The sequence below is a fragment of the Nipponia nippon genome, unplaced genomic scaffold, assembly GCF_047370975.1.
Source record: "Nipponia nippon isolate SJK-2023a ecotype South Korea unplaced genomic scaffold, ASM4737097v1 scaffold_10, whole genome shotgun sequence".
NCBI lineage: Eukaryota > Metazoa > Chordata > Aves > Pelecaniformes > Threskiornithidae > Nipponia > Nipponia nippon.
The window spans coordinates 7,095,371-7,116,895 of record NW_028262291.1 but is presented as its reverse complement, the minus strand read 5'-3'; the positions used below and the strand labels follow the sequence as shown (position 1 = coordinate 7,116,895).

Genomic DNA, 21,525 nt, shown 5'->3' with positions numbered 1-21,525 from the left:
AGCAGCTCGCAACGCAGGGCCAACACACCAACAACAGCGTGTCGGTCCCTGCCCGCCTCTACCAGACCTCTCACCCCCTTCGGGCCAATATTAGCATTAACCATTTGCACAGTTCTGTCCTAAATCAGCACTGCTTTCATGGCATCAATTGGCAAAAACAATGCTGGAGAAGAAAAATCCGAGGATGATGTTGCTGGTCCAATACTGGTGAGCTAACTGTTTTATAAAGTTTAATTATTTCTTAAAGCAAAAAGAAGTTTTTATCGTGACTATGAGCTTTACATTCGCCTTCACCTGCCATCCGCCCATGGCACAGCTCCAGCCTCGAGGAGCTCTGCTGCTCCAGTCAAACTTCAAATTGTATTTATTTTTGGGTCTGCGCTTTGGGTCTTAATCTGCATGCTCTTTCCCATCGAATTCCCATCAAATCCAAATGCATTCCTGTCTCTGAAGTGTTGCTGGACAGTTTTGTGACAATAGCAGAAAAAATCCTATGTCCAGATTTTTGTAATTTTTCCCTACATCTTTCAAGCTTTCCTAATGTCTTTTCAGCAAACGCCTGACAAAAGCTTTACGAACACCTGCCTATACGTTGGGCTTTAAATTCTGAAGATCTTATACAGCGATAGACCAATTTATGGTGCTTTCCAGTTTCACTGAAGAGAGCTGAGCATAGTTTCTCCACAGCTCAACCGAAGCAAATCTTTAATTTATTTTTTTTAATTGACTTTGTTGTTAGATCCTCATCTCCTTCACCTGATTTAAAGCATACCTTGGGGTTTTTTTTCTCCTTTGCAGGTTTTTTTTTTCTATTAAACAAGCTGATTGCCGCCTTATGCTGTATTTTGGAGGATGCTGCTTGGAATTTGTGGCATTGAGGATTGTTTCAGACTAGATTTTTTAACCATGATAATTTCAAAGTCCATGGGTACAATTTTTAGTTAAATAGGTCATTTAATAAAATGTACCCGTTATTTTTTTCCAGCTTAAAAATACCTTAGCATGTAGATCTTTAGTACATAAATAAACCAGCCTCGCAATAAACATTAGGGTTTTCCTTATAAAGGAAAATAAAACCAAGAAGTGCCTGCAAGCAGGTGGCTGCATAAGAAGAAAGAGAGAGAACTGTGGGAGGTTGATGGAGAGGAGAGAGCCGTGCTCCAACAGTGCTTGTGAGGGAGAGGCAGAGGTTGAAAGAATACGGAAAAGATTGAAGATCATTTGCCAGAATGAGTTACGCATTAACTGGAAGAAGCAAAGCAATATTGTCTGAATGGAAAGGACAAGTGCATTGCTCCTAGGACAGGAGTTTGGAAGATGGAGACTCGAGATAGCTCCACTAAGGAAAAAACACCTGAAGCAATGCTGGGAAAAGACATCAAAAGATTGAAACCAGGCAAGGACTGGGAGGAAAAGCTAAACTATTCCAGTGTTTCAAAGGATGAAAAACAGTGCTTTGTTATTCTGCTTTTACTAGAAATCTCTTGTCCTTTTTTTCCATAAGAGAAGTTCTGCGGGCGTTGCAAGTTGCCCGTGCTGCAGTACAAAGTCTGCTCCACGCATATTCCAAACGCCGTGCAGCCACCGAGGGCTGCTTCTGCTCCCATTATTTTTGGTTAGTGAAGTGAGACTATTTGCGTAGTGAGTATAAGCACTTTGCTATTTTTCTTTTCCAGTTGGGAAAAAAAGGTCACTTTTTCTTATCTGCATTGGTTTGGGTCTGTTTTGTAGAAGTATGTCTAGAAAATAATTCCTTTCAAAATTTTTTTTCCCTGCTATTCTGGTTGCTACACCTCCGTCACTGTCCCTGAGCGTGGACACAGAGAGGGTGACATGAATGCGTGGTCTCTTTGGCCCCAGCAGTTGTTAGAACAACACGGGTTTGACTTGATGCGTTTCCCTTGCCACGACCAACCAGGGAGAAGGACAAGACATAACCATGTGTGTCTATATACCTATGGCAAAGCTTTATCCTACGTCAGTAAATTCAGTTTTGGTGAGAACATTGTACTGCTTACAAGGTATAGGACAAGCACACAGCAAATTATTAAAATGCCCTTATTTTTGCTGTGATGAATGATGATGTTCATAAAAAATCAGTGCACCAGGAACAGGATTCCCAATATGGAAGAAAATAATATTTTTAGTAACTAGGTAAAATAGCGTTAGCATTTTTAGAAGGGAATTAACAGTTGAAAAAACAATTGGCAGAAATGTAGGAGGTGGAGGCGATGGCTGGAAGATCTATATTTCTATGGTCCGCAGTGTGTACTCTACCTTCTTGAGCACAGCTGATTTAAAATCTTCAGGTCTCCACTACCTAAATGCCTGATTTTTAAATTTCGCCAAATGACCGCTTTTAGGCCAACAACATTCTTCTTTTCCCCCGCCTCAGTCAGTGCAAGGAAGGCGTGGTTAGCCCAGACCTCAGCCCGGCGTGGAGGGCATCCTCTGCGATGTCCGTGTCGGTAAGGGCGGCCCGTGGTAAGGTAAGGTGGAAGGTGTGGGCCCTCAACTCCTGCCCCACCTGCACGTGCGTCCGAGCACCGGTGCCGGGCCAGGGTTGCTGTGAACACTGCGTCTTCACTGTGTGTTTGCCGAGAGCAAGCGTGCCTCATCCCCCATGCATTCGACTCGCTGTGCATGTGTGGGTATTTGGGATTTTTTGGATGCGATTGCAGCAATTTGAACTAAAAGTGCCGCCGTGTCGTGTGAAACCCTTGCACGGTTGCTCTTGCTTTGGACTGAGGGTTCAGTCACCATTGCAGATCCGCTCCTGGCTTCGGGGATGTCGGCAGAGCTCGGTGTGCGCACGGCGGTGTGGTTCGTCCCATTTCCCTGCTACAGCAGAGGCAGGCTGTCAGTCGCTTAGCTGTTTCTGTGCTCCTCCATCATCCATCCATGCCATGAACAGAACGATACCTACCTGCCTACGTAGAGGCAGAAGGGCTTAGGAAACCCCTGCTCTTCCGTGGGCTCTCTGGGTGTCTGGGCTGTTGAGGCTGGGCTGCGCAGGCACCTGCCGGGCTGCGATCCAGGCTGCAGCCGGGGGCTGTGCCGGTGGCGGAGCCGGGCAGGTGCCTCCCCAGGCATGTTCAGAGCACCCAAACCAGACATGTAAAGCAGATGGTGCCAGTGTTTGCCATCAGGGCAGGCTCCGGTGCCTTCGCAGCACTCGCTTCAGCCCGGACCGTCTGCTCACAGCCCATTCCGGGCTCTGGGCCGGAGGGAGCCGACAGTGAGAGGTCCCAGCTGGTGTCACCCGAACGCGGCTGCGACACCCCCAGTAAGGTACGGTGATCGCACGGAGCCCGGTGCGTGGGTGAGCTGAGCTGGACATGTAGCAGGCTCGTTCCTGGTGGTGGCTGCAGGTTAGAAGCATCCAAAAAAAAGCATGTTAAAAAAAAATAAATTGGTTAAAGAGAAAAGCAGCACAGGCATGGTGATGGAGGGACCTAACCACAAGGACAGATGTGTCTTCAGTTTTGTTTGTTTAGTTTTTTAAGGCAGTAAGGAAAAGAGGACACAGACTGGCTGCCAGCACGTACAGGTTTTGCAAAAGCCAGACACCGTCGGTGGCGTTCTGCGCGCCAGGGAAACAGCTCTAACGGAAAAGGAGTTTGGGGAGAGTTTGTGGTGCGGTCGCGCCTGCTTTGGTAACGGGAGGAGCGAATGCCCACGGTCTGCCGGGAGGAGAGAGGGCACCGTGTCCCGCTCCAAGATGGACGTGCAACGCCAGCCGGGACCCTCCGGTACTGGCCCCGCACGGGCACGGGAGCCGGCGGCTGCCTTTGTCACCTCTCCCTGCAAGCCCGAGGGCTGCTGCATACCGGCGCTGCAGGGCGGCGGCGTGGGATGCGGGTCCGGGAGCGGGCAGGGCTCCCGCCGCGGCAAAGGTCGGCCCGTCGCAGGGGGAAACGGTGTCCCGGGGCGGCCGGGGCCCGTCGCTGCCCTCCTTCGAAGGGCCAGCCCGGCGCCGGGCCCGCGCCCCAAGCCGCCTCCGGTCCCTCGGCCACGCTGCCGCGGCCAAGCGCAGCCCCACGGGCACCGCGGCGAGGGCCCGGGGTGCCGGGGTGCGGGGCGTCCCGGGGGCGCGGCGGCAGCGCGGGGCGGTGTCGGCCCCGCCCCCGCCGCCGGTCAGCCCCGCCCCCCGCGCCCGTTGGCCGCGGCCGCGCTGCGCTTTGCATATTCATCAGCCCCGCGCCCGCTCTGCGCCAATAGGGGCGCGGGGGCGGGCGCTCATTAGCATACGCACCTCGGCGCTGGGCGCAGAGCAGCCGCCGCCGCGGCTCGCAGCGAGCGAGGGCCGGGAGCCGAGGGCAGCCCCGCCGCAGGCAGCCGCAGGGGTCGGGGCGCTCCCGGGGACCGCCACCCGCCGGCAGCAGCGGCGCGGGCGAGCCGGCCGTGGCCGCCCCCGCGCGGTACCTGCTGGGCTGAGATGAGCGGCGGCGACGGGCGCTGCGGGCGTTGGATGGGGCGGGCGGGCGGCGGAGGGCTGGCTTCCCGGGCGCGCCGCTGAGGCAGCCCCAGGGCCGCGCCGCGCCGGCCGGAGGCGCCTGTTTATTTTTGGTTTTTTGGTTGCTGTTGTTATTTTTTGATAAATTTTTCCGCCAGCCGGTGGGGGGGCTCGGTGCGCGGAGGGCGCCGGCGGAGAGCGGCAGGCCGAGCCGAGCCGAGCCGAGCCGAGCCGGGGGAGGCTGGCCGGCGGCCGGCGGGGGCCGGCGATGCGGTGCCTCGCTCTGCTCGGCCTCGTCGCCTGGGGCCTGGGGAGCTGGGCCGGGCCCAGCGGCGGAGCGTCCCCCCCGCCCTGCCCGGCCTCCTGCAGCTGCGACGGCGACCGCGGCGTGGACTGCTCCGGGCGGGGGCTGGCCGCCGTGCCCCCGGGACTCAGCGCCTTCACGCACGCCCTGTGAGTCGGGGTGGGGGCCGGGGCCGGGGCGGGCAGGTAGCCGCGGTGGGTCCGGGCGCTTTGTCCCCCTTTTATTTAAGGAGAAACCCCAATAATCGTGTGTTTATGTATCTGCTGGCGTCGCTGCTGCGGGTGTAAGGCGGCCGGGCTCCCCGCCGGGCCGGCCCGCGGGGGGCGGCCTGTGGGCAGCGGCGGGGCCCGCCGGGCCGCAGGCAGGGCCCGGCCCCGCCGCCCCGCTGGGGCAGGTGAGGGCGGCCCGGGGCCTGAGCCGGCACCTGGCCCCGGGCCCGGCCGCCGCCCTGCTCCTCGGAGCCCCGCAGGTGGCCCGGCCCGGCCCGGCGGGCGCCCCTGGGCTCCGGCGGGGGGAGGTGAGGCGGCCGGGCCGACCCCTCCGAAGCCCCCAAGGGATCGGCCTCGGAGACTTAAAAGGCCGGGAGGGTGAGCGGGGCGAGGCGGGGGGAGCTGCTGGGGTCCTGTGGGAGCGAGGGGGGGATCGCGGTGGGGTTTGGCGGGTCCGGGTCGGTCCTGGCCCCGTCCCCAGGCGGGGGGGTCGCTGCCTGTGCATGTGTCTGCCTCTACGCGACGTCCTCGCACCGAAGCGCCTTTCTCTTCAGTTTTCTGCAGAAACCATTTCCTAAGCTAGCCGATCTTCCCCCGAAAGTCAAGGCATTTTCAGTCCGCAGCATGCGTACATCCCCTTAACTAAGGATGCCTTCGCTTTTACAAAATCTCTCAGTATGGGATGCACAGCCGGACCTTGAACAGCTAGCATAAATAAGGCTCAGGAGCTTTGTCGAGTTTTGCTTGTGGATGGAGAAAAATATAAACTCTCAAAACAGTTTCTCCAGTGTCCAATGCTATTGTAAACTAGGCACAACCTGGTGGATCTTGTGTTGAATTTTGGTAACTTCAATAATAAAATTTTAATTGAGGAATGAACCCTCTCTTCTGTAGAGACATGACCGAAGAGGGATTTGCAGCTTTCCATATGGTAGTTTTGCTAATCCCCAAACCTGTTAAGTTTCACAATAAAACCTGTCAGTCTCGCCCCACTTCTCAGCAAAGATTTCACAGGCTGCAGTGAGGTCTTGTATGGGCCAGTGGTCAGGTCTGCTGTTGCCAAAGCTTCGCTGTGTTTACAGCGTATAATACAGAGCACACTACGGCAAATGACGGCGCCTGGTTTCGGATCGGTACTGAACTGCTGTGTTGTCAAAGTACAGTAGTAGTGTATGCCATCGAAAAATGCCACTTTTTTTTCCCCTCCTCTTTGTTTGCCTACGCTTACTTAATATGCAAAGGGAGTCTGATTCTTAGTTACTGGAGGTTTTGTTTACTGAGCAGGTTTCCAATGTCTCCTACCTGTTCGGACTTTTTTTCTTTTAATTGTTCAAGCTGGGTGGAGAAAGATTACTGGGCCTTTTGCTTGTGTAGTACTTGATGAATGGCAAAAGTTGCAGGTCTCGGTTGTTACCTGCGCTTCAATATTTTGTTCCTTTTTGTGCTCGTATGGTGTTAGTGGGAGCTGACTTCGTGGTGGTTTTTCTGCAGCAGAAACGGTGTTTTGTGAGTGTTTGGGGTAGGGAGTCAGGAGCTGCTGTTGTGAAGCCTTGGACTCGCTGGGAAACTGTCTTTCCTCCACAGATAAAACAGGGATGTTACCCAATTTCATAAAGTACTTGAAGCCTATCTGGTAAAAGCCACATTTAAGCGCAAGGTTTTACGGCAACTACCTTGTCTGGCTGTCTTGTAAAATGGGCTCGGTACATCCCTGCGTGTCTGCAACATGGCATTCGTTGTCTAATGGGTACAAGTCGTCACAGCCAACACCCATGAGAGATAAGGTTGCCAAAGAGTTTCAGTTTGTAAGTTCCTGCTTTACTGTGCGGGTAAATTTCCAGAAGCCGACTGGCGCTCGCAGCAAAAGTGAGAGGAGACCTGCACGCACTTCTGCGTGTTTTGGGATGAGTTTGTGTTGCTGTTGGTTTTGCATTCTTTAAACTCGAGGAGAAACTTCTTAGCTATCTCGTTCTGTGGCAGTGGAGGGTACTCTCGGTCCCCATTTGTGTTTAGTTCCTGTCTCCTTATTTACAGAAGAAAAAAAATGGGTAACTTCTTGGCACTTCTGAACTTGAATAGTCTCTGTGGTAGCGAGGCCACTGGAAGTTTAGGGTATGTAGAGAACAGTTTTGTAGGCGACAGAAGACTCATTTCTGACCTGCTTGGGCTGTGCAATGTATAGTTTTGCCAGGGAAGCTGAGTTGGCTTGTGTGGAGGGGGAAAAAAAAAAAAAAAAAATCACACCCCCTAGGTGACATGTTTGTGTCGTGGCAAAGCGTCTTCGCTACGTGAAGAGGAGAAAGCTTTCTTTGCATTGATTTTAATAATTTAACATAACTTGGAAGGTGTATTTTTAAAATACGGCCATGTTTCTTGGGCTGCCACGAATGGTCAGGCAGTGATTTCTATAGAGCCTCAAAAGCATACCCTTTCGGATTCCCCTTCTCTTCCTTACTTCTCTTTCTTTGGCTCTTGACTGATCCGCTGCTCATTCCTTGCTTATTGTGGTGGTTAGAAAGCTCCTCCAAAAACAGCGGATTATTTTTTTTTGCGGAATATGCATTGAGTAGACGCTCCACTGCATTCATACCTGGCTAAACGCATTGTAACCGTAGTGCTGGGGTGCAGGGAGAGGAGGACTGGGGCCATGGCGGGGGGGGGGTTATATGGTTATATGGTTACCGAAGTACGGCGTGGTCACGTGAGGGTAGTTGCATCAGACCGACCAGCTTGGAAGGACAGAGTATCTGCTCATTACTTTTGAGTCATCGGTGTGCTTTGAGAGATGGAATTTGACTAAAGAAAGGTGAGTACGTCGTTCCAACCGCAGTCATCTTGGTGAAGAGATTTTTGGGAGATATACGAGTGCTCGCAGAAGACAGAGGTGGCAGTACTAGGTCCAAACTCTCCGAGGGGCTGGAGGGGATGGGATGGGTGGAAAGGAACGCAGAGGGAGTCAGGAGGACACGACCAGGGATAATTACTTGATGCTTTTACTGTAGGCAGCCATTTGTTCTGTATAATTTAGGTAGGTGTTTATGTAACTCCTAATTACCAGCTGCCTGTTTTTCTGTTTATGAAGGTTGTGATTTTGCTTTGTTGCAAAATAACTGTCGTCTAGCAAGTTGAGATGCCTATGCAAGAATGTGAAAATGTTGGTCGTTTGGGTTTTTTAATCAATGCAGTATGCTCCTCGTCTTTGCTATGATCTTTCACGTGCCATGTGCTAGAAAACATCCATGTTAGTGGAAGAAAGTTATGGTAGGGCACACTTGTACTTGTTTTTCTCGTGAGTGTCAGTTTGAGACCTCAAATTCCAGTTTCGGGGTTTAATACTTCTGTGAGTCTTGTGCAGGAGGTGAAAAGCAGATAATTCTAGATAATGACTTTGGGGATATCTTACATGGGCCTGGCTGTTTTAGGGGCCTGCCTGACAACCGTGAGGAATGTAGTCCCTTCTCAGTGCCTGCTATTATATTTTGGTCACTTGAAATAAGAAAACAGTACAGATAATTTTCCTCCTAGTGCTTCTTGCTTGTATTTTTAGGGAATGGCAGGGTCCCTTGCTTTAATTTTACTTTCTTTGAGTTTTGAAGGGAGGGCTTCCGAGCCCCGGCTGCGCTAGAGAATAGGCCTTCAGGTCATCTTGGTCTTTTGGTTTTTTATTACTCATTTAACCTAATACTGTCCATCTTTCTGTGTGCTGTGTTATGCACTAGCTTTGAGATCAACATGTCACGGTTGAGAAGGATCCTTTTTTTACTTGTTTCATACCACAGGTTGCTTCAGCAATTGCAGGGAGTTGATTATTTGCTTTTCAGTATGCAGACTACCTGGAAGTACCTACACCGTCTCATGTTTAAGTTCATTTCCTACTCCGTTTATGTGTAAACGGCAAAATGATACGGTTCTGTTTGGATTCAGCAGAGTTTGCACTTTTTTCTTTTCATCTGGCACTTTTATTTTCTATAGAATGGCGATGAAAAGCAGTAGGTAGATGTGAGATGTCGTCTTCTAACACGTCCGGTACTGACATGCAGATATTGAGCATCCTGCTATGGTCAGATAAGCACAGTAAGGACCTGGCTGAGGTTTTGTGAATGCTGTCTAGCAGAGTTGTTATGGTGAAAAGTAAAGATGTCCAGACATGACCTTGAGTCTGGAAAATGTAGCATAATTGCAGTCCTCCTGAGATAGAAAAGCCTTATCTAATTAGAGGTTTGAAGGTTTTACAGTTACACTGTTTAGTTTTTCACTTGCCTATGCCATATGCTGGTGATGTGATGGCAAGTAATAAAAGGCTTATTCTGTCTTTTTAAAAACATGCTTTCCATACTCTTTTTGGAAAGACACGATCATGTCATTTGAATATGAATATTCCTATTTAGTTGGCGGAAATGTCGTCACGTTTGTACAGGCCTGTGAAATCCCATGGGCAGGAGGGGGACTGGAGTTTGCCAGTGCAGTGTCCGGTGCTTGATGGTGGGCAGAGCCTGGCGACTGGACCAGAGCCCAGTGGCTCCAGTGGCAGTCTCTCCAGTGGATTTCACCCAAGGATTGGAGTCTTTATGATTCATTTTAAACTGGCTGATTTGTCTGTTGGTCATGTAAAAAAAAGTAGACACTCTTAGGCAGGGCACAGAAAAGTGAAGCTGTTGTTTCAGAGTTTGTTAAATATTTTTTAACCCTTTTTTGTGTTCTCTTTTGGCAGCAAATTTGGTGTTTTCTGCTTTTCCTTTTATCCCCCCCCCCCCCCCCCCCCCCCCAAAACAACGCCAAAACCAGTGCCCTGCAATAGCACGTAATTTGTCAGGTATTTGGCATTTATTGTGTATGTTGAGCTCATTTGTATCAGCAATATGTCATTTCTTGTTTGCTGCTTACTGGCAAAGGCTTGTAAGTGTGACTCTGGGGAATAAATACCAAGATAAGTCTGCAGCATGGAAAAAAGTTGGACTTTAGTGTAAGTAAGTTTATGCTAGTGAATAATTACCTTTTCAGTTCTTGAGAGGAATTTACTAGTAACTATCTGCTTGAGATGGAAAATATGGAAGCTGTAATATAAGGACTGAAAAACAAAACAAAACCCAAAGAAACCTCCTCCGCAAGGATCTTTATTTGTTTTATATTCTACATCTAAGCCAGCAATTTTTGCAGAACACAAGCTCTTATTTACCCAGAGAAAATTACTGGCCTAGATTTCAGAAGGGCTGAGCACCCATATCTCATTTTAGAGAGCATGGGAGCTGCGGGGCTCTGGGGGCGTCTGAGCGTCACAGACCCTCCTCTCGGCCACCCTTGTGCTTCTCCTAAAACCTTGTTCCTAAAGATGGTCCTCTTGTTGGGAATGGGCATGAGCTGATGTTGTGTTTGTGTTCTGGAGGATTTGCCAACAACTCAGGTTTGCCTGCTTCTTGTTTTGCAAATAAGCAAGGGAGCGAAGTGGATGGGGCTGGTTAGCTCCAGCACGGCCGCATGGGACTTCATGGCCAGCAGTTACTCTATTAAGGGATGAATGTGTTGCAGGCTGCAGCTCTGTGCTGCCAAGCTGTGGTTTTGGGGTTCTTTACAGAAGAAGCAGACAGTCAAAAATAGCTTGAGGAAGAATTAGAGAGATCTGTATGATCCTAGAAATACGAGACAAAGGTGGGAGAGGGTACGGAAGAGAGGATAAGAGGAGAAGAAGCCATCCCTAGTTGAAGAAACCTGTAAATTGAGGCAACAGAGATTTAAATGTTACGAGACCTTTGTTAACAGACGTATCAACAGCATTTCCCGGGTTAGAGGTCCCTGGCCATCCTCCGCACCTGGTGGACTCACCCTCTGCTGGAGTGGCGACCTAGGATTTTGCCACAGGGAAATATTCTTCTGTAGTTTTTCATACCTGCCTTTCAGGTACCGCTGCAGTTTTCCGATAAGATGTTCTCAAACTTTGGTCTGAAAAGAGATTTCTGGTCATGTGATGTTGGTTCTTAATGCTCTCCCACCGCCAGGCTGCCCTGCACAACCCTTTTGGAAACGGGGAGGTAGCTGTCGATATTTGCTTTGCCGGTAGACAGGCGACCAGTTCAGTTGATGTAGAATTGCACGCAGCGACGGGCGTCACAGTAGCTCACGCAGAGGAGAGGAAGGTCTTGGTGTTACTATATAAATACTGTCCTCACTATAAACCTCTTGGCAAGCCTTTGTTTCAGAATCAGGCCTAGATCTATTAAATTTTGTGTTCCAAATAAAGCTGATATGTCCGAATCAGAAACATCTAACATTAGATGTATGGGTGCCTGGAAAGCGTAATTAAATCATGCAGAAACGGCATGTGATCTACCTGGCAAAACAGCTGACCTTTTTGGTGTTTTTTTTTTAAAGAGCTGAGTTACTGCAGCTGTCAGTGAGTTTCACTGAAGTTGAAAGTTTCCAATATTTTCAAATCGATGTCATTTATTTTAAAATACATAGTTGAAATAGCAGAATGCATTTTATTTTGCTGTTGAATGATTTAACTGTTACGGGATTGTGACAAGGTCAGAACTTTCCACTTCCCAGAAACATATTACTGTCACTGAAAGATCAGGGGAAATCTGTATTTTAGCTTCACCCTGAATTTGAAAGCACATTCTGCATACAGCCAGTCAACTTACATTATTAATGCTATACATCTTTTACAAAACAGAGGACTGTAGTGATCTCAAAAGTAACAGTTTAAAGTAGGTGTCTGAAAACTATTGTTGAATTTGAATATATAATGTAACCGATGGCGTTATGTATAATGTTAGTCAATACAATAACATGTTGTAAAAAAAAAAAAAAAAAGGCAGCTAGCTGTTTTTGAACAGGTGATATCGAGATATATTCCCTGGTGGACTGGGATCTGACATCTGAGAGAGATGTTTGTTGTTGGGAAGTAAGAATATCACTTCATGAATTTTTGTCAGCCTCGTTTTCCTAGCGTGTTTTTTATATTTGCTGTTTACACTTATTCAGTTATAGGGAAGTCATATTTTTCTTAGGTGGCCTGTTTCAGTCATACAGTGTGTTTTGGAGTTAGTAAAACTTTGTTGGCTAAGCTTTTGACATTAATTTTTTTAAAACCTATTAAAAAGCGTATCATCCAATATATCTTGTTTAATTCAATGTCTTCTCAAAGGAAGAATGGTCTTCATGGTGTGGCAGAAATAAAAATGAATTCCTTACAGGCTTCCTTTGTGTGCTTTTTGCATTTCTATTTGATGAATACAATTCATTAAGGACACCTGAGAACTAATGAGCATATGGAAGATAAGAGCAACACATTTTTCACTATGGAAAAAAGTTTCTTGTGTTTCTCAAGTTTTAAGTGTAGCCAGATGTTTGTTGGTATAACATGAGAACTCTAAAACGTGTGAGGTCTGTTGCTGAAATTTGATGCTCAGTGTGCATCAATGTTGGTTTTTTGGTTGATGTTGTTCAAATCTAATATCGATAAATACACATGTAATTAAAAATCTTGTTTTATAACTTTGTTACCTGTAAGTAATTCAGACAATGGCTGGTGATTTTTGACAACTCAACCGCAAGATTTTGGCACAGTGAAGATATAATTGAAGTAATTTTTGAGTCTGAAATTTTTTTTGGTATTTTTTTGATCTGAAGTTAAGAAAATATTAAAGTTAATTCTTTTCTTCAGGGGTAGGAAAACTATTATGAAGCTTAAGAACTCTTATCACTTTTTAAAAGATATAGTAACTAATTCCTGTAAGCTTCGCATTAAAAATGCGGGAGGAGCCTCAAACCATCAGCGTGGTCTGGAAGAAGGGATAGAAGTGACGCAGAAGGTGCTGTCTTTGGGACAGAAAAAAAGATTTTTTTTTTTTTTTTTTTTCTCTCCAAGAGAGCAAGTGCTAATATCTCAAGAAAAAGATGAATAAAAATGCAGTCAGGTGAAGTTGTTGAGAGCACTCTAAAGAGCGCCCTGAGCAGTCAGGCCCTTGGAGAGTAAACAGCCGTCTTTGCAGGTCTGTTGAGCATTTTCTCACTAAAATATAAAGAGTTTTTTTAAGTGGTGTAACTCCTCCTTTTCTCTCCTGAATCAATCCTGGAGGAATGCTAGGGTCTTGCAAGGACTTTTTTCACCCTAAAATTTTTGAGCAAATGTGTTTGGACTTTTAATGGTACACAATTACCAATGAATCATAAATGGATGTGCAATTTCAGAGGTATGCAGGGGAGGCCTAAACCTGTTTAATTTAGCTTAATAATGCTGCAAATGCAGTTGTGTATTTTATAACCTTGTTCTGTGAAAATGTCTTTTTGTTTGGGAGTTTTCCCATTACCTTCTTGACATCTGCATGGTTACAGATGAATAGCCTGACCCAGTGCCCCAGCGGGGAGAGCGGCGTGGCTGTGCTTTCAATAGGCATGTCCCTGACAAAGGAAACATATGGAATATTTCATTCCTGTCTTTGCAAGCGGTGTACGGGTCTCTAAGGGCAGAGGGCTGGGGGCTTCAAACTTCATGGTGGATCTGTAAGCTAGCCACAAGGTTTGCTGTGAGCCATCAAAATGCTCTTGCCAAAGGCATTGTACTTTGCGTGATGCTGTGTTTGGCTGTGGGACCAGAACTCCAGATGTAGAGCAAAGCCATTTTGGCAACGCAATATTAATAACGTGACCATGCAGTTGAGTTCACTGTGGTCGTGTTTCATTCTTCCTGCTACGTGATAGTAAGCAACGTTTTTTTCTGAACCATTTGGGCACTGTGGTGGTTGGTATTTGGTGTTCTGCAGATGCGAGGGTCCCACTGGAACATGCCTTGGGGTCCGTCTCTCCCTACAACCATTACCTTGCCTTTCAGAGCACAAAATGGAACCAATGGTTCCCTGTCATCCAAACAGGACACCACGGTGTGTTAGCTTGTAAAGCGAGAGTTTGTTTTCCTTGCACTCAGGGCTTCAGGCTTGTGGCAGGAGAGCAGGGACGGTTTGCTCCTGTTGCAGCACCGCCTGGGATGAGAAGATGGTATGAGTCAGGAGAGGACAACTGGGGAAGCTTGATGCTCCGTGCCTGTTAAAAGGACTTGGTGGTATATAGCTTCAATCCTTTATTGATTACTAAAATTTCATGTAAGGCATGTCCTGGCTATCCTTTTTAAAATCCTCTTTCATATGTTTTTAAAAATAGCTCTTACTTCAGAAGTTTCCTTGCTGTTTTTCTAAAAGCTGATCCAGAACAGTAGCAAATACAGTTGATACATCTGGAAAAGTGAAGGGACACTGAAACCTGTGACTTTGGTGTGCGGGCCCCTCTCTTTGGGGCAGCGGGTCTTTCTGTGTGGAGACCTGTCTGCTGTTCTCCACTTGGCAGAACTGGTGGATCTGGCCTTCACTCAATTCTTGCACATAAAGGCTGTGAAGGAGCCATCTTCTTTTCCAGGTGCTATGGTTGAAATTCCTAGAAGTGTGTTGGGTTTTTAACTAGGGTAAACCTTGCCCGGACTGGGAAATGTGCTTGTGGTGCTCTCAGCAGTCCTCTGAGCTTTTCCTCCAAATTAGATGCCCTTGAACCTACTGAAGGGAGCCCTGCGCTGTTTGGAAGATTGATGTGTTTAGGCCCGGACTTAATGTGTTCTTTAAGAGAATTTTGCAAAGCTGCCACCAGCAGCCATCTGCAAACTCCTTGTTCATCTCTCTTAGTTGCAGTTTCACTCAAGCGGCTGCCCTCTTGAGGCACTAAATGCTCACCCTGCTATGTTTCTTCTGGGCCTGTCCTTGCGGTCTGGGTGGTCTTCATGGAATTGGACGGGGAAAAGCTGAGCTGGGGAGAGAAGGATATGGTCCTGTGTAAGGGGCCCTACTCTGAGAGAAGGATATGGTCCTGTGTAAGGGGCCCTACTCTGAGAATGTAGTTGCTGGTGGTTTGGACCTGGACAGGCTTATGCCTTTTGGGACTTTTTTACTGCTGTTGGTTTTAATACTTGGGTTTAAAAAAAAAAAAGGGGGGGGGGGGGAAGAAAAATAGAAAAAGAAATAAAATGTGTGCTAATATTGACCAAACTGTTAATATTTTACAGAACTAGTGTGAGTTTTGCTAGGTGTAGAAAATCCATGTCTTTTCCAAGGGCAAATCTGCTGGCTGTGTGCCAAGAGTTTAGTGGAGGCATTATTAAATCTCTTCAATATCCAGGTCAATTAATCATTTATTTAGAATTGACTTGCTCTTGCTTGACATCTCATTTTCAAAAATTTCAACTAGTTTGTTTATGTGCTGGGGTTTTTTAACCTGCTTCCTGCAAAAACAGGTCTCTAGTTTCCAGACCAAAAATGTGTGCAGTATCTCAACGTTTAGGAGTTTTAGGCAGGGTTTTGATTTGTTTTGAGGGTAATAAATGGCAGTCACTTATTGCTTCAGCAGAAGCCTCTGCAATTGTGCAGCAATGCCAGTTTTTCCTCTTTCATAAAAAATCTTTTTCAACTCTCCTAAGTAATTGTGCCAGTAAAATAAATCTACAATGTGCTCAAAAGAGAGGGCTACTGTTTAAACAATAATGTATCAGAAATCCTGCTTACGAGTAGGACTGCTTGCACTGTCATTGTCTCTTCACTCACATAAGATAAATTTTTTTGCCCTAATAGCTGACTGCGTCAATGGGAGAAATCCTGTAACGCACATCAGATTGATGCATATTTCCAAATACCCTGGATATTTGTCTTGCCAAATATATTCCTCATTTCCTTCAGGCATAGTGCATTACCTGGTGTGAGCTGATTGAGTGCCATCAGGAATAGAGAATAGTGAGAACAGAGAATAAACATAAAAAAATATGCCTTCCAAATGCTGTTTTTCAGTGATTTGAGCTCTCAGAATTTGGTGGCCGGTCTGATTTATTTTACTGTAAAAGGGTCAGATTGGTCCTGTAGGCCACTTTGCTGTGCAAATTGCTCTGCCCACCAGTTTGTCCTTTGGCATCTTCAGTGGGACGAGACAGCTTCTGTTTCATCTCTGTCCTGTGAGTGCCCGGCAGGAGACAGGGCTCGGGGCTTGCTCTTCGCTCGTAGTTTGTATGGAGCCGCTGAGGCCCTTCGGGCTTTTCTGTGTAAGGTATTTGGGAGGGCTGGGGGAGCTTTGTAGGGTTTGATCCTTGACTGCTTGTTGTCTTAATGTCCATGCCAGACTAATAACTTTTTGCCCATGTAAGCTTTGTTACCATAATAAATATAATAGAAACAAATGCTTCAAACTGTAAGGAATGTAATGTGCAAGTAATCACAAAGTTGAGAAATTCTGCCTTACCATGGCAATAAGAAATCTTCCTCCTTGAACGTCAGTTGTGCCGGAGGAGAATACATAGCTATAAATGTCCCACGGGATGGAAGGGCAACGTTTAGTTCACTTGCTTTGTTTCCCGGTGACTGCAAGATGTGTACTTGAACGCTTGGGCATCGCGCCTGTACTGTCCGACAGCCTGCTTGGCCAGAATGTGCATTCTGCCATCGGTTCCCGTTGCCCTTCTGGTTTGGGGCTGTGTTATAGAATACCATGCAAATTGGCAAACATTTGCGGATGGCTCTGTTTTGCTGTGTCTGACAAAACCGTGTTACGCTCACTGGAGCCCCCCCGTTTGCTGAGAGTACAGCTGGACTTTGATTCTTTTTTTTCTACAATCTTGGAGTAGTAAATATTAGTCATGGCAAAAATGGGTATGGAGTCACCTACATGGAGCTGGATCTGTTGAATGGCGAAACAAGCAACAGGTACTATTCTGAACTTCAGCTGGCTTTTTAAAGTAAAAGCTTGTGCCTTTTTCTCCTGCCCTGTTTGTGTATTGCAGCACTTGGGACTGACAGCATCCCTGAGGAGTTATCCCAGTTCCAGAGTACTTCTCTTCAACAGGCCCTGGTTGAACGTGGGAGTTTCTCTGATAGCTCCTGCACGACCAGTCCCTGCGTGGTTTTTCACACTTTAGAGGTACTGGGGAAACTGAGGATTCTACTTGGTGTTTATGATATATGTACATTTTTTGAAAAAAAACCTGCTTCTTTCAAAAGATGATACATTAGTTACATTGTGCTGTGATGGAGAAAAAGGATAACAAGTATGTAGTGCCTCTAATCACTCATCTCATCTGTTAATTAAGTTTTAATTGTTGGTGCCCTTCTTTAAACTACTGTGTCAAATTGAAAAATAGCTTCTGATTTTAAGGGAAGAGGTGAATCACAGTGTGAATCAACAGTGAAAATGCATATGTATTTTTACCTGTGACCATTTTCAGTATTATGAAAGTCCTCTTGATCTCTGATTTGAAGAAAGAAAAGCCATTGAGTAGTGGCACCCTGCTTCAGGATTTGAGCCCTGCCTGTATGTTTGCGTTGCAGTGCAAGCCTTGTGTATGATAGTGGTGAGGTTCCCTGCCCAGGTGCCGTTCTGTTTAGCTCTGTTATACATCGATGGGAATCTGTTGGTACGTAGAGATACCCAGCTTTGAAAGTTAATCTAAGGGCTTTGCTAAAAGGGTTAAGAAGTAAGTGATTGTAAAGTTTTGAAGTTTGGTGAAGGAGGCAGAAGGGCTCTCGCAGCAGACCAGTGCTGGCAGACGCTGCTTTGGAGGCTGGTAGCAGATCACTTAACAATGCGTATCTGCAAAATCACTGAGAAAGCCTTAAGGTCTGTCTACGTTATATATTTTGCTTCTCTCCTTTTGGAGCTCAAACATGCAAGCAAGGCCTTAAATGGGATTGCTTCTGAACCTGTCATTATGAAGTTGTCTCTTTTTGGTTCAGATCTCCCCGAAGTGTATAGGATGTTAGAAATAGAGTATTGCTCTGTATTTTCTTTATATTTTAAAAGCAGTTAGCGCATAGTTTATTTTCTCAGAATATATGCGGATCATCCAGGAAGCCTCAGCAAATAACAACCAAGAGTTAGTGTAATTAAAGACACAAACAACCCCTATTCTGCTGCCATCTTGTCAGCAGCAGCAGTGTGTTGCTGATGCCTTAGACAGGCTCTTTGCCCCAGATACGCAACTCAGACGCTCAGGAGGAGATTCTGTTACAGCTTTTCTTCACCAGCTTTTCAGGGTTGTGCAAATGACTTTCATTAAGTTTTCACACAATAGCCCAAGGCTTTTGAGGAAAGACTAGACTAGAAACTCATCGCACTTATTCCCATATGTTGCATTCATTTAGACAAGGCAGTTTCCAAAACACTGTGGAGGTCGAAGCAGAAGAGGCATCTTAAACATTGAAAATCTTGGTCATATTGTAAGCATTTTTAACTGTTAAAAAGATACTATCTGCGGAGAGATTAATGAGCAATAAGGAAACTATGTTGTATGCAGGCTTGCAGAATGCAGTTTAAGTGCTTTAGATTTCAGCATACTCATTTAATTACTGGGTTACTGAATGTTTTCTCCGCTGTGGGGGGGTATGCACACGTGTGTATGGGAAGTGTGTACTTTTATACAAAGAACTATGGATGAAGTTTGGGGATACTGCCTTCGTGTCGCCTAAACAATCCTGCTTTAGCTTACCCCCGCCTTAATTTCCTTTCAAGAAGGTTGTAGATAGGTCTTGCTGTCGCTTACACTCGATTACTTCAGCGTTCACTTCCCCTATGTGATTTAACATGCACAAGCTTAATTATTCTTTTCTGGCCTAGGGAGAGATTTCCTTCCAATAATTACCTTCACTGCCCTTTACCCTTCTGCACATTAGTTTGTTTGGAGAAACGTAGTTGCTCGGTAAGCAACTCCAAACAAGGCAGTGCCTGGAGCTGTCTTGGAAACGTAATTTATACCTTTTACATAGCGTGTTAAGCTTTAGTTTGCTGAAACCCAGCTGCTAGATGTACTGAGTTAGCAAGCTCTGAACATTTCTCTCATAAAGGCGGTATGAGTTAAGCAGAAAAGTGCCAGTTTATGCTGCGCTTCGATACTGTAGTGGGGTGATACAGGTAAAAAGGAAAGGACGTTTAAGTTAGCAAATAACATCCATTAATTCAACCATTTCTTTTTACTAGCAGCTGTTGTTTAGTCATCCACTATTTAAATGTCAAAAGAGAGTGACTCCTTATGAGATGAATGTGATGCAACGCTGCCAGACTGATTGCTCCTGTGATAGCAAAGAAATACATATTTAATCTTGTGGAAACTTCTCAGACTTCTTAGAGGAGGTATGACCGATAATTTCTTGGAATGGGTGGTACAGAATTAGTTCTGAAAGCTTTATCTTCTGCAACTTATATTAGTCTGTATGTTACACAAAATAACACTCTGATATGTCAAAGGGATGGGGATGCTTCTTTCTCTACCGTGTTTGCTGTTAATAATCCTTACATTATTATAACTATTTTGTGGTAAATATAATCAAAAGTAGTAAAAGGTTCCATTTGTCTTGAACCCCATAATATCTAGTGCTCTTATTAAGGTAGAGTAATTATTTAAGTCTCCTATTAATTACACAGTAAGTCAATACATTTGTAAAATGGACTGTTTTTGTGTGTGTGGAAAAAATAAACTGTTTTGAACATGACAAAGCTATGTATGTTTTTACATTACACTGCCTTCTTCATTATATCCTGACGTTTGTTTAAAAACAGACAAAAAGAGATCATGTTCTGAATGTTTTCTCGCCTTTTATTTTAAGGTAATCTCTTAAAACTCTAATCTCTGATCTGTTGCAGAATTACTTGTCCCTCAACTGCAAGTTAAATTACTACATCTGCTTTATACTTTTCAGACTTGGTAGTGAATGTAAGATGTGTTGGTATTTATTGTGGGATCTGACACCATAATTGCAGAGCACTACTTCATTTCTGGTAGCTTAAATATTGATGTTAATAGGTGTATTGTTATTAAAAATGAAAAGAGGATATGGTTTGCCAGTTCTAATAAAAACCTTTTCACCCTCTCAACTTTAAGGGGGTTATTTTTTTTTTTCAATGGTATCTTCACAATGTTGCTGGTGATAGATTGGAAAAATCAATGTGTTGATGGTAGTAAATGATGAAATTGGTAATGGGGAAAACAGGGTGTCAGTAGCACTAAGGTGTCCATATTAGGGACAGGTTTCAAGCTGCATAGCAAGTTTTACTGGGCCTAATTTACTGATTCAGTAAACCCCATAGTCTTTCAAGGCAAAAGAAACCAGACTTCTTTGAAATAAGTGAGAACAAGAAAAACCAGCTCTCTTTATTAATGGAGCTTGGGAGGGGTATTCTTTGTCCACCTTGCATCTTCACTGTAACATAGGTTTATACATCAAAAAGGAATTTGCATTGACCAGTGGCTTTTAGGTAAGAGCTAGAGTGTATTTCCTTGCCTATAGGATAGCGATGATGAAGTAAAAATATGTCCGTGTTTGTTGTGTGGAGACAAGGGTTCACAAGCCCAGTTTTCTTCTTGGAGTTCATCTGTAAAACACATATTGCCGGAAAGATGCATGTGCTATTTCTGTCTACAAGCAGGCTAGAAATACAGGTGGATTACTTGATTGCCTTTTGTGGGTCTCTTGCTTTTCCATCATACATGTGCATTAGATGTGTTTTTATATAAAAAAATTGATCCTATGTACATGATCAAACTTGACAAGCCTTAATCTCAGTTACTAAGAGTGTGGGCTGGATAGTTAATGTGGTAGGTCTTTGTTTTTCATGTAAATACTTGTAATGTTCTGTTTGCATTAAGTATGCTGTTTTTTTCTTGACAGTTTAGTGATTAAAATCTACTCAGTTTTAAACAGGTGTAGTCATGTGAATACTGAGAATGGAGTTGAACTGAAGAGAGAACTTAACCTTTTCAAGAAGATTCCTAGTAATAAGTGCTTCTTTGACCTCTTTTATAATGGCAAGCGATGGCTATCAGGTTTTTTTGGCTGAGGGTTTCTGTGAAAAGTTTCATTTGCTTGTGTACATTTTCCTTAAAAATTAGAAAATATGCTAATTTTTTATTGATTTGTATTCTTGGGTCAGCAATGGTAAGTATTATTGTTTTTATTCATGTTAGGGCAGAATCCAGAAGTCCAGAGCTGTACTACTAAATTTGGTTAGCACAACTATCCATTTTGGGATGCCGTTCTTAACCAACAAAGTCCTGCTGGCGAGCACCGCTGATGCCTGGATAGGGTTTTTTTGGGGGGGTTGTTGTTTAGTTTTTTTTAAGACTATAGCAGTTTAGGTACTGACATTCCTCTGTCCCAGATGCTGAGCCATGCAACTAGTGAGAGGCAAGCCTTACCCTTTGCGTGTGCTACCTGGAGCTGTGTCTGGGGCTTTGGGGGGCATGGGAAGGGCTGGGTCTTGTTTTGCTTTTTTACATTGTATTGCAGTGGCGTATTTTCATATTATATTGCAGTTTTATCAGACTGTGAGATTTTTATCAGCACAGTATGAATTTGGATTGTAGCTGATGCATTGGATGCAATTAGGGTGATATTTCATGCTCGTTTTCAGAATTTAAATTACTTTTTTTGCTCTTTGCTGCTGGAGAGGAGCCCATCTTGAACTGCTGTGGTAAATAATCACAGAAATTGTCAATAATATAACAGAACTTGAGAGCAAACTCCTGCTCGATCGATGTTGAAGCT

General features: G+C 45.4%; 1 protein-coding gene across 6 annotated transcripts in view; it reads left to right on the top strand.

Moving 5' to 3' along the window:
- The first annotated feature begins 107 nt into the window (after positions 1-107).
- Positions 108-21,525, top strand: part of LGR4 (leucine rich repeat containing G protein-coupled receptor 4) — an 84,855-nt gene continuing 63,437 nt past the window's right edge. For 2 of the 6 annotated variants that reach the window (XM_087743452.1, XM_087743445.1), the window contains exon 1: positions 4,878-4,909. Coding sequence is in view for 1 of the 6 variants with exons in the window: in XM_087743405.1 (XP_087599531.1) it covers positions 4,725-4,909 (185 nt within the window). In the remaining 5 variants the exon portion in view is untranslated. Of the gene's footprint in view, positions 208-4,269; positions 4,910-16,772; positions 16,910-18,961; positions 19,115-21,525 lie in introns of those variants that run through there. The other 4 variants (XM_087743424.1, XM_087743413.1, XM_087743435.1 and 1 more) reach the window with 4 other exon arrangements.